The sequence below is a fragment of the Cannabis sativa genome, chromosome 9 (assembly GCF_029168945.1).
Source record: "Cannabis sativa cultivar Pink pepper isolate KNU-18-1 chromosome 9, ASM2916894v1, whole genome shotgun sequence".
Lineage (NCBI taxonomy): Eukaryota > Viridiplantae > Streptophyta > Magnoliopsida > Rosales > Cannabaceae > Cannabis > Cannabis sativa.
The window spans coordinates 42,907,283-42,920,694 of NC_083609.1; the positions used below are offsets into that span (position 1 = coordinate 42,907,283).

The 13,412-nt window shown below is 33.2% G+C and overlaps 1 protein-coding gene across 7 annotated transcripts; it reads right to left on the bottom strand.

Annotated features, from left to right (window-relative positions):
* Positions 1–1,798: 1,798 nt before the first annotated feature.
* Positions 1,799–10,266, bottom strand: LOC115722771 (uncharacterized). Of its 7 annotated transcripts, none has more exons than XM_030652079.2 (14): positions 9,991–10,266; positions 9,068–9,554; positions 8,936–8,970; positions 8,772–8,850; positions 8,595–8,673; positions 7,190–7,246; positions 6,901–7,058; positions 6,367–6,423; positions 5,513–5,666; positions 4,359–4,629; positions 3,562–3,675; positions 2,760–2,885; positions 2,631–2,682; positions 1,799–2,069 (listed from the first exon to the last, which is right to left on the bottom strand). In XM_030652079.2, exons 2-14 carry the CDS (start codon positions 9,278–9,280, stop codon positions 1,917–1,919), a joined length of 1,548 nt encoding a protein of 515 aa, XP_030507939.2. In that variant the 5' UTR covers positions 9,281–9,554; positions 9,991–10,266; the 3' UTR covers positions 1,799–1,916. The 7 variants fall into 7 exon arrangements, with proteins under 7 accessions (XP_030507939.2, XP_060959875.1, XP_060959874.1 ...); XM_061103892.1 differs by having other exon boundaries at positions 9,068–9,316; positions 9,991–10,252; XM_061103891.1 differs by having other exon boundaries at positions 9,068–9,494; positions 9,991–10,252.
* Positions 10,267–13,412: the final 3,146 nt, after the last annotated feature.

A 13,412-nucleotide genomic window follows, 5' to 3' on the forward strand; every position in this document is an offset into this window, starting at 1 on the left:
CCTCTTTGTCCTCTTTGTCCTCTTTGTCACAGAGCGGATGAGACCATTGTGCACTGCCTGGTTACTTGTCAAACAGTTCAACTGGTGTGGAACAGAGTGGGAATTGGAACGATTTGCTCAATAGGTACATATTTTCTCAACTGGTGTATGGATTGTTTTAAGGTGTTGGATATTGAGCAGAAATGCTTGTTGGTCACTCTTTGTTGGGCGATTTGGAGAGCATGGAATGATCTTGTTTGGAATGGTAAGAGCTTTTCGGCTGATAATATTGTTGCGTACGAAAAAGGTTACCTTGATCAATGGAGAAATGCTCAGAACTCTAGATTAGAGTCGTCGGGGTCTGGTTCACAGACAGGTGACGGTACTGAGTGTTGGACAGTTCCACCGGTAAATAGAATCAAGGTCAATGTGGATGCATCAATTTTTGAAGGAAGTCGCAGTTTTGGAATCGGTTTTGTTGACAGAGATGACAAGGGTCTATTCGTGGAAGGAGGCTCTTTGCTCAAACAAGGTGTCATTCAACCTGTTGTTGCCGGGGCTTTAGGGGTCAAAGAGGCCCTTAGCTGGATCAAAGAGAAAGGGTGGATAGGACTGCATATGGAGACTGACTGCCTCAGTGTGACTCAAGCTTTACAGAGTGCTACTAATATGATATCTTTGTTTGGTAGCATTATTAATGATTGTAAAGCTTTATTAAGTGAATTGTCTAATGTTTCTATTTATTTTGTTAAACGGTCAGCAAATAGGGTTGCTCATAGCTTTGCTAGAGCCGCTAATTTATACCTTGATCGTCGTTTCATTTTGGAGTCTGTTCCAACTGATTTGTTACCTCTTTTGGTAGCGGAGTTTAATGGTTAATAAAGATGAATTTTCCATTAAAAAATTAATAATAAAATTGATTATAAAGTTATTAGATTTTATTTTTTTTAATAAAACATTAATTAGATATTAAATTTTACATCAAAATTTTGCAATTGTGCATTACAGCACAAAACTAAAATTTAGTGTAAATTTACCACAAAATTACTTTTTGTACCAAATATAGCACAATTTTTACATCTCCCATTGGAGATGGTCTTAGCATGGTTATTAGACATTAATAGTGTCTTACAATTAGCTAGCAATATTGCATAAAAGTTATAACATTAAATTGTATAAAACTCAATACTTAAATGCACCAATAGTGATATAATATTTTAGAGAGTGCAAAGTACCACTAATATGTCTTTTAACATTTTTCTATTATTTTTACTAACATATTTGTTATTACTGTTTTTTTAACTTTTTTTTTCAAATTTACGGTTTGGGTTTCTAAAGTAGTTACAGCGCTAATTACAATAAGGATTTCTATACGATTTTTTGTTGCAATTTAAGTTGCAACGCTAATTTTTCTAGCCCTAACCTATAAAATTTACATGTGTCAAAACACATTTTGCCACTCCAAATTTTGTAAGAGAAACAATTTTAGAAAAGATTGAATAACATATTTTTAAAATAGTGACATTATACAAGATGTTTTTTATCTGGAGTTTTAGATAAAGCAATTTCCCAATGTCTTAAGTGTCAAACAGGACAGCGATGTTATCCCACAATCTAATCTCTCTCATACCAATCATAGCTATACAGAAACAAGCTGAATTTAAAGCCTAAGCTTCGGTCTCTAAAGAGGCCGAAGCCGAACACTATGTGTGCTGTGATCATTGCTTTTAGCTTTCACAAACATGTTGAATTTAATAAAAGAAGGCCGTGAAATCTAACCAAATACGAGGCTAACACTAACAAGTACTGGAAAAATGGATTTCAAGTAAATGATATTCATATAATACTGGAAGTTTGTGATTACATTTCTTTCCTCAATTAGAAACAAATGGCACATTTGCCTTCCAACTTTGCATATTATTTATTGAAATGGCTTCTTAATCAGCATCACCAAGTCCATCACTACCATCTCCTCTTTTGGATATAGGTGTAAAGGGTGAACCTGATTTCTTGGTTTGTGAAGCAACTTCAGCATTCTTCCGCAAAACAGCTCCCGGCGATGGGTAAGGACGCTGTTGGAATAGGGGTCCCTGAAATTTCACATAAATATAGAAAATCTTTACTTGCAGCTCGAAAACCTCAGGATAAAGAACTGAATTCATAATGTTCATGTGGATTGGGTAAATGGTAAAGAGTTTGCATTGGCAATTGCAACAGCTAAAAACAAACAGCAGGTACAAAGCAGTTTAAATATTACTATAGCCTAAAAGGAAGATAACCCCACGAGGCCATTAGTTTTATCATTCAATTAGTGTCATCCTGGATCATATGATAAGGAAATAACCATGAAATTCCTATGAAATCTAGACCAGTTTGCAGGAATAATTTCTCTGGCTAAATACAATAATTTCGGTAAAACAAAGGATAGAGATGTATTAAGAATATAAGTATAGCCAGGATACAAATAAGGCGATAAAGAAGCAAAGAAAGCTCTGCAACATGAATTATAATATCTTTCATGAAAAAAGTGAGCAGCAAATTTTTGAGAAAGATATAAAGGATACTACTTTTTAATGATTAAGACCATTTACCCTTATTCATTTATTTTCTAAGATAAAAGAAAAACTTAAAAACCAGGGCAGTGACCATACCGTGGCAGTGGTATCGGCAGCTCGTGGCTGCACCCCTTTAAGGCCAACAACCCTGCAAATAACAGCAACTATTCAGGCACATCGTCAGGAATAGAGAAAGAATACAGAATACTTGAAATTGAAACTTACCAGCCCCCTCTTGGGGCATCAGAATACGAGCTTGGGTCCATTGGATCCAGCTCATCATCCTCTGAGTAAGCTCGTTTCTTACTCTCTCTTTTATTTCCTTTTCCCATCGGAGGCTTCCAATTGGACCTAAAAAGCCAGAGTTAAATCAACAAATTCTCTCAAGAAATGGTTCAAAAATCTACATACACTGGCAAGGTAACAGCTTCCTTTAGTTTCAGAAAATTTTGAATAAATATATATATATATATATATATATATATATATATTATCCCATGTAACAACCTTCCACAGAAGATTAACAATTATACTTGGTTATTCACGCCAAGAAGAAATTCAATCACTATTTGAATTACTGCTTCCACCCCAGCCAGGCTCTAGTTCAGTTAGGCCCCTCAACCTCATAACCCGGGAGACACCCATAGGTGAAATTTTTATCTTACCAAAACCAAAGCCCTCAAACAACTGAGTGTGAATTAGTAAACTTTTATGTGCCTGTTGTTTGCTTATATTCTGATGAAGTTTAGTATTTTACATCATTTTATTTGTATTGCAGTCCATGACATTCTGACCCCTTCATGTCCAGTTGTCATCTTTTCGCCATCAATTAAAACAAGTATTACATGGGAGAAGGGATTTGTCCTTTTGTTTTGTTTCTTTGGTTGTTTGTTTTTGTTGTTTTTTCAAAAAATAGCCAAATCATGTTCAGTTTTCAAACATTTCAACCGCTGAAATCAGATATATCTTGGTTTAACAGGGAGAAGACATATAAAATTTATTAAAAACACACACTAAATGACAGTACCTCTGAATAGAGGCCTTTTTTTCAGAACCTCCTTTCAGTTCTGCTGGTTTGCAAACTTGATAATGATTATTTGCATGGGGTGTCAAAAACTGGCTTTGCGGAAGATTAAATACTCTGCAATAGTATGTTTCCTGTTAGCACCAACGTACTTCGACAGAAGCAATCAGCTAACAGTATTATAAATCATTAGAAATTGGGAAACGTGATCATGATGAATAATAATGAAAAAGCAAAAATTCATGCTGGCCCTGGTACAACTTGCTTTCCTTTTATCAACAATTTATATTTTACCCCTCTTGTACTTTCAATTGCACCTTTCCGCAATGCAAAAAAGAGAGGCCCTTTAACATTAACCATGTTATGGCTGGCAAACAAGACTTCTTATTATTATTCTTCAAAAACTATACCCTCACATGAGAACTATTACAGTACTTGTATTAATTTTAAAGACCTTTCTCCATAAAAGTTGTCTTTTTTCCTTTCACTCGAGTCAGCCTAAAACACAGTAGAATCCAGTCTGAATGTAGATCCCAAGAGAGCATTTGAGTCAAAATGGCTTAAAATGTTATTGAGGAATAATCTGGAAAGAGAATTTGAAAAAGAAAAAAACAAAAACCAAAACACAAAAACAGCGGCGACAACACATGCACTAAATAATTCAAATCATCATCCCATGAACAAAACTCTAATGTAGCTACAATAACCATTTTGGAATGCAGTATTAATCTTTAGATTTAAATAATATGAGAAGCCCTGACCATTTCATTTTAACTAAATTCAGGGAACCTGGAATTTACCTTGTGCAGTGATTGCAGTATCCCCACATCTGCACAAGCCCAACTCCCCACCCGCCACATCCCATGCACCTCTCTGGTTCAGATAATTGATCCTTCTGTTCTAGATACCCAGAATTCCCATTCACATTGGATATACGTTCAGAAGCAATGTTGGGAAGGTGCTGATTTGCAACTTGTTGGGATGCACTGGGGGGTTCCCATTGTGATACATGAATCTGAGGGCGTTGCCATTGTGATACATGAGTCTTTGTGTTGTAGTAATACTTGTGGCCTGCACATGCCAAAATAGCAAGAATTATTCATTTATTTAATTGTAAGAAATAGTAACACAATTCAAAAAAATCCACATAATTGTTTTCTTTTGAAGCTTCGCATTGTGATACACGTGTCAGAAAGGCGTTTCCGTTGTGATACATGAGTCTGTGTTGTTGTAACTTATACTTATGGCCACAACATGCCAAAATAGCGGGAGCTAGTTTGTAATTTAATAATAAGAAGTCAACACATTTCAAGAGTTTTGTTTTGTTGGTTTTTTTTTTTTTTTGCAGCACAAATACTTAATCTATTTTTTGAGCAAATACTTATTGTCTCTTGATGCTTCACATGTTGCTTAAATATTGGCCAACATATCTACATTAAAAAAAATCTAATTGATGATCCAGCTCAAAATAGATATGAAATATTAAATTTGGATTGACACATGGAATGGGAATTATTATTATTATAAATTGTGTATTGTGTATTGGTTTGGGAATGTGAATGGGTTTATGTTTATTATATAGATATAAAGGGTGTTTTTTGTATGAGAGACCGGTCATCCCTGAAAAATATTTCAGAATGTGGAGTGGGCACTCCATTACCACAAATGATTGTATGTGCGCCTATTTCCCTTACAACAAATTTCCAAAAATATTGTTCTCAAACTGTTTTCCAGAGTTGTGCTTTGATCTTGGCAATGTTCTCGTGGATTTCTTAGAACCTAACAGTCTCAGCCAGAGTTATAAGATGTATCCTCGAAATACCAAATTTTAGTAAATTGTGAATGAAGCTAGATCTAAATCAAATCTCCTCTAGTTTTCTAGAGTCTCGAGTTGAAGTTGATTAAATATTAAGAAACATTATAATATAATAGATCTATATCATGTACAAAATACCTGATGTTTCATCTAGTGCTTCTACCCAATCGTCTGTCTGAGGGGGTGTCTGAGGTTGCAGAATTGGTGTTTCCACAGGCCTTTCCCACTGACTTTTCCCAGTGGTCTCATGGTAGTAGTAGAAAGCACCACTTGAGGGGTCTTTTGCTTCTACCTGTAATAAAGTCAAGAAGTTCTAGCCTCGTAAAAGGAGACCATAAGAGAATATACTGAAAATAAAGATCTCAAAACAACTTGAAAAACAATTGAGTTGGGCTGATATTAAGAATGTTGACAGCTACAAACCCAAAAAAAAAATAGATATATATGGATAAAACAACTAAAGCCCCAACACAAGAAAATAAAAGAAACAAAAATTATATCTTAAATTTTCATTGTTCAGATTCAATTGTGAAAACCCAACAATTTGGGCCACATTAAGGAAATAAGAGTTTGTGAAGGAAAAAAAAAACTTAAATTTTTTATTTGGCAAGGAAAAAATAAACCCTTCTCAAGGATGATAAACAAAATGAAGGCATAGAAAGTCAATAAAATGTATGTAAGAAGTTATCAAGGATGACAAGATATCATCTTAGATCTTCCAAAATCCCTAATTATATCAGTAAAGATTTCATGAGAAGGAAATAGAACTTTTATATCTCCATGAAATTCGTGACAGCAGAAACCATTAAATTCTGACCACATTCCCTGCTCCTAACCCCCACCAGCAAGAAAATGAAGGGAAAAACAGACCAAACAATAAAACCACTTTCTTTGTCAGTTAAAAATGACAGAAAACACATAATATTTCCGGTACATTCATAAAAACAAAATGTTTAAACAAAGACAACAATCACTTAACAATAGATACTCACCCATCCAGGAGGCAAGGTTGCCTTTTCTGTGACTTTAGTTGAACTAGTCTCCAATTTCTGAAATCAAACGTCAAATGTATGTGTTATTAAGTAACTAGGGATAATTAATTTAAAAAAAAAAAAAGTAACTAGGGATAAAAAAAATTAAAATAAAACGTGAAGAAACTGAACTAAAAGCAATCAGATGGGGAAAAGGTAGCAAAGATATATAGAACACATACATAAACTGAGAAAAAAAAATATAGTTGAATTTTGTCATGCAGGGATCGAATTGTTGAGCAAAGGTCACCACCCTCCCTCCCTCCCTTCCTTTTTGAGAGGGGCTATTAGGAGAGATGATAATTAACCAGTGTTGTCCAAGTTGATTAGCTAAGTTTTATAGTCGTTACAAGCTATAAAAGGCAACTTTAATGCAACTCAGATCATTCTTTACGATTATTTCTCTACTTTACCAAATATGGTTTGCAGCCTTGATCAAACTGGGGTAAATGAAAAGAGAGATTGATAAAATAGAAATAAATCACCACAACTCACTGAAATGCTTTCTTCTGGCTCATCCTTAAGGATGCCCCTTGCTCTTAACTTTTGTTTAAGATACTTAGGCAACTCTTTAGGCGTAGGCTTATGTTCTGACTCTCCATCAGGCAGAGAACTTTTCTCATCCATTTCATTACTTCCAGCTCCAATATTTCCTGGACATCAGATGTCACAACCCAGTAACTACCAGAATACAAAGTAGTAGAAATAATTTAGATTACAATCAATAAAATGCTCCAATTCCATTAACAATTCGTACTATCAACAGAAAGATTAATTCACCAACCACCAGCATAGGCACCTCCACCAGGGACTCCATATCCATTACCGATTTCTGTGTTACCTGAGTGAAATAAAAACAACAACATAGACTTTCATGGGAGTACCTCAACAATAAGTATCAGATAGATGCAGTATATATATATATAAGATAATTATATCAATCAATAAATTTTGCAACTACAATATACTTGTTATATCCCTTGAGCTCAAATACTTAATATCATAATAAAGTTCAGTATTTCTTTCACTTTTATAGTAGATTTATTAGAAGAAAAAGGACGCCCAAATAGGGAGAGAAAAGCATAACTGTCTAAGAAGAAGAAAAAATTACATGACAAAATTAGTTAAAAATATCACCCTAAACTCCACTCAACTACAATAAGATCTCCTACTCTTGACAGATAAGAGTAAGGATAAATAGCAGAATTCTTACTCATTCCTAATGTAATCCAACCTAAGCAACTCTCTTCATCACTGAATAATCATTCTTATCCAACCAGCCCACAAAACAGCCAGCACTTCACAATTTCATATAAAAGTTTCATATTTTATATAATTGACCCTTAGTATGATTTACAGCATAACTAAATAAACATAAATATATAGAAAAATTCTATAGTAGGGACATCACTTTTCTCCCCATTGACGGTTTTGTTTTTAGAATATAGAGAAACTATAATCTAGTTATTTTATATGACGATGTACATTATACTTATACCACGCATCCTACTAGTTTTCAAAAGATTTGGAATAGTTTGTTTGTGGTGTCAAAAATAGAATTCAAATTTGTTAGTTGCACACCTACAAAAATATTTAAAAAAACTAGCACGTGTGCAATTGATTGTTTGAATCTTATTTTCAACACTGTAAATTTTTCAAAAATTTTCAAAAACTGGTGGATTGCAAGCTATAATTATAATATACATCGTCATATAAAAAATAAAAATTATAATTTTTCTACATGCTGAAAAGAAAATGTCCTTACCCTTTCCCTGAAATTAAAAGAAAGTTTGAATTATCATGGAAAATCATCTGAAATTACATGAAAGAAAGTTGGAGTTATCATGGCAAATCATCCTCCAACGATTCACCATTGCCATATTTTTCTTACTCTTTTAGATTGTGTTGCTCTAATATTTCCTTCTGTTGCTCAATGCAAATTATTTAAACACCACTTATCCCCAGTTTAGGATTCAACTCCCTTGTTTTAAACAAAGACTATTGGTAAACAATAAACTACCCAAAAAAAAACATCTTGTATTGGCCAAAAGAAACTAATACAAACTACCAATAAGAGAAGAGACATACCACCCAATAACTAGAAAATTAAAAGGATAACATAATGCAATTTGGAGAAAGCATGCGTATAACAATATATATAAATTAGAAATAGGGATCTTCACACCAACCTTCTTCGGATAGAGTAGACCTCCCGCGTTTTGAAGCCATTTCAGCACGATGTTCAGTGGTCATCTTTAATAGATGCTCCTGTAGAATATCCCACAAAGAAATTACTTTCAGAGTATGAAATAAATCTTATCTACAAACTTTGGAAAGTATAAATGAAAGATACCCAAATTGCATACCTTGATAGCACTGGGGTCATGATGTCCAGAGAAAATGTCTGAGCCATCCTGAAACGATCCATCCACACCTCTTGCCTCTCTGAAAATGTAACAATATTACCTGATTAAACATATACTAATCCAACACAAAAGGAAAAATACAATAAGTTAACATTTGGACAAACCTTTGGCTACGTATAACTGTTTGGGTTGTGATTTCCTACCATAAAGAAAAAGAAAGAATGAATATCTGAGTAATAAAATAAAAAGCAGAGATGAAACATGATAAGTAAGGCTATATAGAAAAATAAGCATACTTGTTCAAGTAACACAGCATCTTGAGCAGCGGAATCAATATCACTGTATTTTCCCATATGTACTCTGTTGTAGTGGGTTGAAGGGAGGAGATCGGGATTATGGTAATGCTCTATATTATGAAAATTGCCATCAGTTTCTGGATGAGTTGATGAAAGGGACGAGTTATTACTATTCTGACTCATTTCTTTAATATAATCCTTCTCCTCAAACATTCATTCCCTCACTATAATCAGTCTCTGTAATTTTGGCTTCATCATGACAACACCATCAAAGACAAACTGTTACATAAACAATACTTGTTCATGAATCCGTGATGGAAACTCCTATTTTACAAGTTGCATAATAGGTCTCTTGACAGAAATGTTATAATCATCTAAGGTATGCAGGCTGATGTGCGCCAACTTAAAATATTCCTGCCTTCTGAAACTGATAATCAATAAACATATTTTCCATTCATAACTCCAGAGGCAACCAGAATAAGAATCTCTGGTGCAAAAAAATTAGAATTGATTTAATGATTTAAACAATGGCATCTTTGAAAGATCTCACATTTTAAATGACAAGCATAACAATCATACAGCGCAATGGATGATGGATGAGTTACCATATACAGCATTAAATGAAAGTAAAACTTAAAACAGAATAAAACAAAGAGGTAACCATTTTCATCATATATTATTAAGGTAACAAAGTGGTCTGGAAATGTAGAGCAGGGAATTTGATAAAGGAGAATGATTTGTCAGATACACCATTTAAGGCTAAATTCCTAAGTTGCAAGAATGAAAAGTCAGCCGCATATTGTACAAATTTTCAATGAAATTCATCTAATCGGATAAAGTACAGAACCATCAAAAGTACACTAGATAACCTTGTGTGTGAAAGACGGTGGTGGTGAGAATAACAACACAAAAAATTGACTAACCTGGAAAAGCGAAGCATAGATTAGCAATAAATTATGGAGAAAAATTATGTATGAAAGAGGATGTGTGGATTAGTGAGCCTTCGGACTTGGGAGAAGAAACCATTAGGGTTTTGTGGAGGAAGAAGAAGATGACGGAGGTGGTATTGCATACATTGGACGAGGCGAATAGTGGAACCGAGAAAAGTAACAGCACAACTGTTCGGCTCAATAAGATCTTCAGGGACGGTATTGGTCTTGCGGGTAGCTCAATAAAATGTTCTTTTTTTTTTCAAAATCACCTTAAATATGGTATTTAATAATAAAGTTATAAAAATATGACATTTATAAGATATTTTTCACAATTAAGATTTTGTATGGTATTTTTTTTTTTTAAACAGATTTTTTATGGTATTTGATATGTTATGTTTTTGTAAATCTAGGTGCCGTTTGGTAACAATTTTGTTTTTTAATTTTTTAATCACAAAATGAAAGTAAAATTTTTGTTTTTAACCACTTTTGAAAAACAAAAATGCGTTCTGTAACCACTTTTGTTTTTCAATTTTAAAAACAGAAAACAAAAGTGTGTTCTGTAAAGTTCATTTTTATTTTCATTTTTTGATTTTATTTACATCGGGTCTAGGTCCGGGTCGGATTTGGGTTCAAGTCAGAGGCCGAGTTCGGCGCCAGGGCCGTGGGGAGATTTGGGTCCGGGTCATGATCAAAGTCCAAGATATTGATTAAGAAAAAAAACTGTTTAAAAAATATTGAAAGTGATTTTTTTAAAAAAATTTTGATTCTCAATTAAAAAAATTGAAAAGTAAAAACAGTTTTATAAAACATGTTTTTGAAAAATATTTTCACTTTTTCAATTTTAAAAACATAAAACTAATTAAAAAAAGTGTTCCCAAACAGTACCCTAATATCCAAACTAATATTTTATTTTTGAGATAATAACATAAGATACTATTTTTCGTAAGAAATTACATTTTTACATTTAAAGAATTTTTTTTACATTTTTACAATTTTTCATAAAAACAACACGAAAACAATAAAAAAACTACATAAAAATAACATCTAAATAACATCAAAACAACAACAAAAAATAACATATAGATAACAAAAAATCAAAAACAAATTAACAATAGTACAACATAAAAAAACCATATTTTCTGTAAATAAAATCATAAAAATCGTAAAAATATTTAAAATTCTACGAAACTGTATTTTTATTATTTTTTTTGTTGTTTTTGTATATTTGTGAAATAATCCCTTTACTATTTTTGTTTCTAACTTTTTTTTTTTTTTGAAAGAACTAATTGCTCATAGCACTATGAAACAAAGATGGAAGCCACAAAGAGGGGGTCCCTCCCCCTGGATAATACCAGCAACCTGGCTAGAAATTCTAGCACTTTTTGCCAGAGCAATAACATTGTCCTCACGACTAATAAACGTAAAGTAGCATAATTTAAAGTTTTTTAAAGCATTACAAACTAAAATTGAAACATTAAAACAACTCCAATTGCTTAGTCGCTTCTTTTTGGAAAAAGTTTAGACCACCACCTGAGCATCTGAACAAACAACAATTCTCTTGAGCTTGTTTTCGGCAGCCCACTCAAGAGCCAAAAAAATCTCCTGAGCCTCAACTTCAATCGCAGAGCCAGAAGGGCATCTACTGGTTTTAGAGAACCAACTCACACGGTTTCTAAATCAGCGACACCATCTTTCCAGGACGCATCCACGTAAAAGAGATCAAAAGTATCATTCGAAATTATCTCACTCTGTCGATAAGAGTGATCCCTTAGTCACTTTGGAGATCTCTCAAAATTCAAGCTGCTAAACTCAGCAACTTTAGATTGAACTGCTTTCACAAGGTTGCCACAATCAACCTCTCTACTCTCAAAGAGTCTTTAATTCCTTAGAGCCCAAATTTCCATACAAAGATAGCCAGTAAACACTAGAAAATGCTCTCGATCCTTTGCCTAGGTGGATAGGTAGAGGTTTTCAATAAACTCAACAAATTGATTACCTGGAATAAAGCTACTCCGGATAGGAAAGACCCCAGCCATCAAAACTGTTATGGCTAGGGGACAGTCCCTAAACAGATGTAAAATCGTTTCCTTGGATTGAAAACAAAGAGGGCAGTCCCCTTCTTCTACAAACGGTAGTCTGTCGCAAGTGTTAGGAATATTTTACCAGAATCTAGATTTACTAACAAGTATGTTGAATTAACATCCTAAATATGAATTCTCTAAAATAATAAAATTAAACACATAAGGGTTTAAGAAAACCTTATATTTGTTGCAGCAGAATATAATAACTCCTTCTGTTCAAGATCTCTAGCCCTTGATTCCTTTCTGTAGTAGAGCATTATCAAGATCAGGACCTGGATCTCTTTCTCTCCTTCGGGTTTGGTTACCAAAGTCTTACTCATTATGATTGAGTACTTGACTTGTTATGTGTGGGCATGTCACTCTTTCACTCAAGGTTTGAATATGGTGAAGAACAATGAAGGAGACTGAAATCACTAAGGAAGAAACTCTCTCATCTAGGTTAGTCAAACAATCAAGTTGACAAGAGTTAAAAAAAATTGACAAGCAAGAGGAAGTGGTGAGAGCATCATGTTCATTTTATAGTGTGTCAACTAGGGTTTAGAGCTTAATTATATGGATGAAAAAAGAATAAAATATTAGGCAAAAATACTTCATGGTCGTACACAATAATAAGACCATTCTCTAGTTACAATTTTGTCACTTTATTTCAACCACTTATTCTTCTTTTCAATAATACCATATTTTCTAATTGAATCTTATAAATGTCAAAACTATTTATTTAATAATTATAATTAATTACTAAATAAAATTGTCATTTATGTAATTTATTAATTAGACCATACAAAGTCTCTTAATTAACAAATTGACCTCAAAACCTCTTTTCTTTATAATTAAGTCATTGCTTAGTGAAAATTCATAAATAAGACATAGTCTAATATTAGAATTATAATGGGATATTAGCGGCTAAACTACCTGAACTTTACGATTTGTAACACTTAAACACAAAAACCAAATTTTTGGCAGCTAAACTACCTAAACCCTGGTTCCGTTTTGCTCTGCACACCTCCGTCCAAAAATCACAGTTAAGTGCCACGGTGGACTATCCACGTGTACACACTTGTACACGTGGCAAATTTTTAGTGGTCCACGTAATGTTAGTTTTAAAAAATAATTATAAATATTTAAAAAAATTAAAAATCAGAATTTTTTTTTTTTACTTTTTTAATTTAAAAAAAAAATAAAAAATTAATTAATTTTTTTACTTTTCTTTTTCATATTCTTTCTTCTTCTTCTTCTTCTTGCTTCTTCTTTTTCTGCAGAAACCCTCCCAACCCAATAAACAAACCCTATTCCTTCAAAAAAATCAACAAACCCTAATTCTCATTTGTGTTC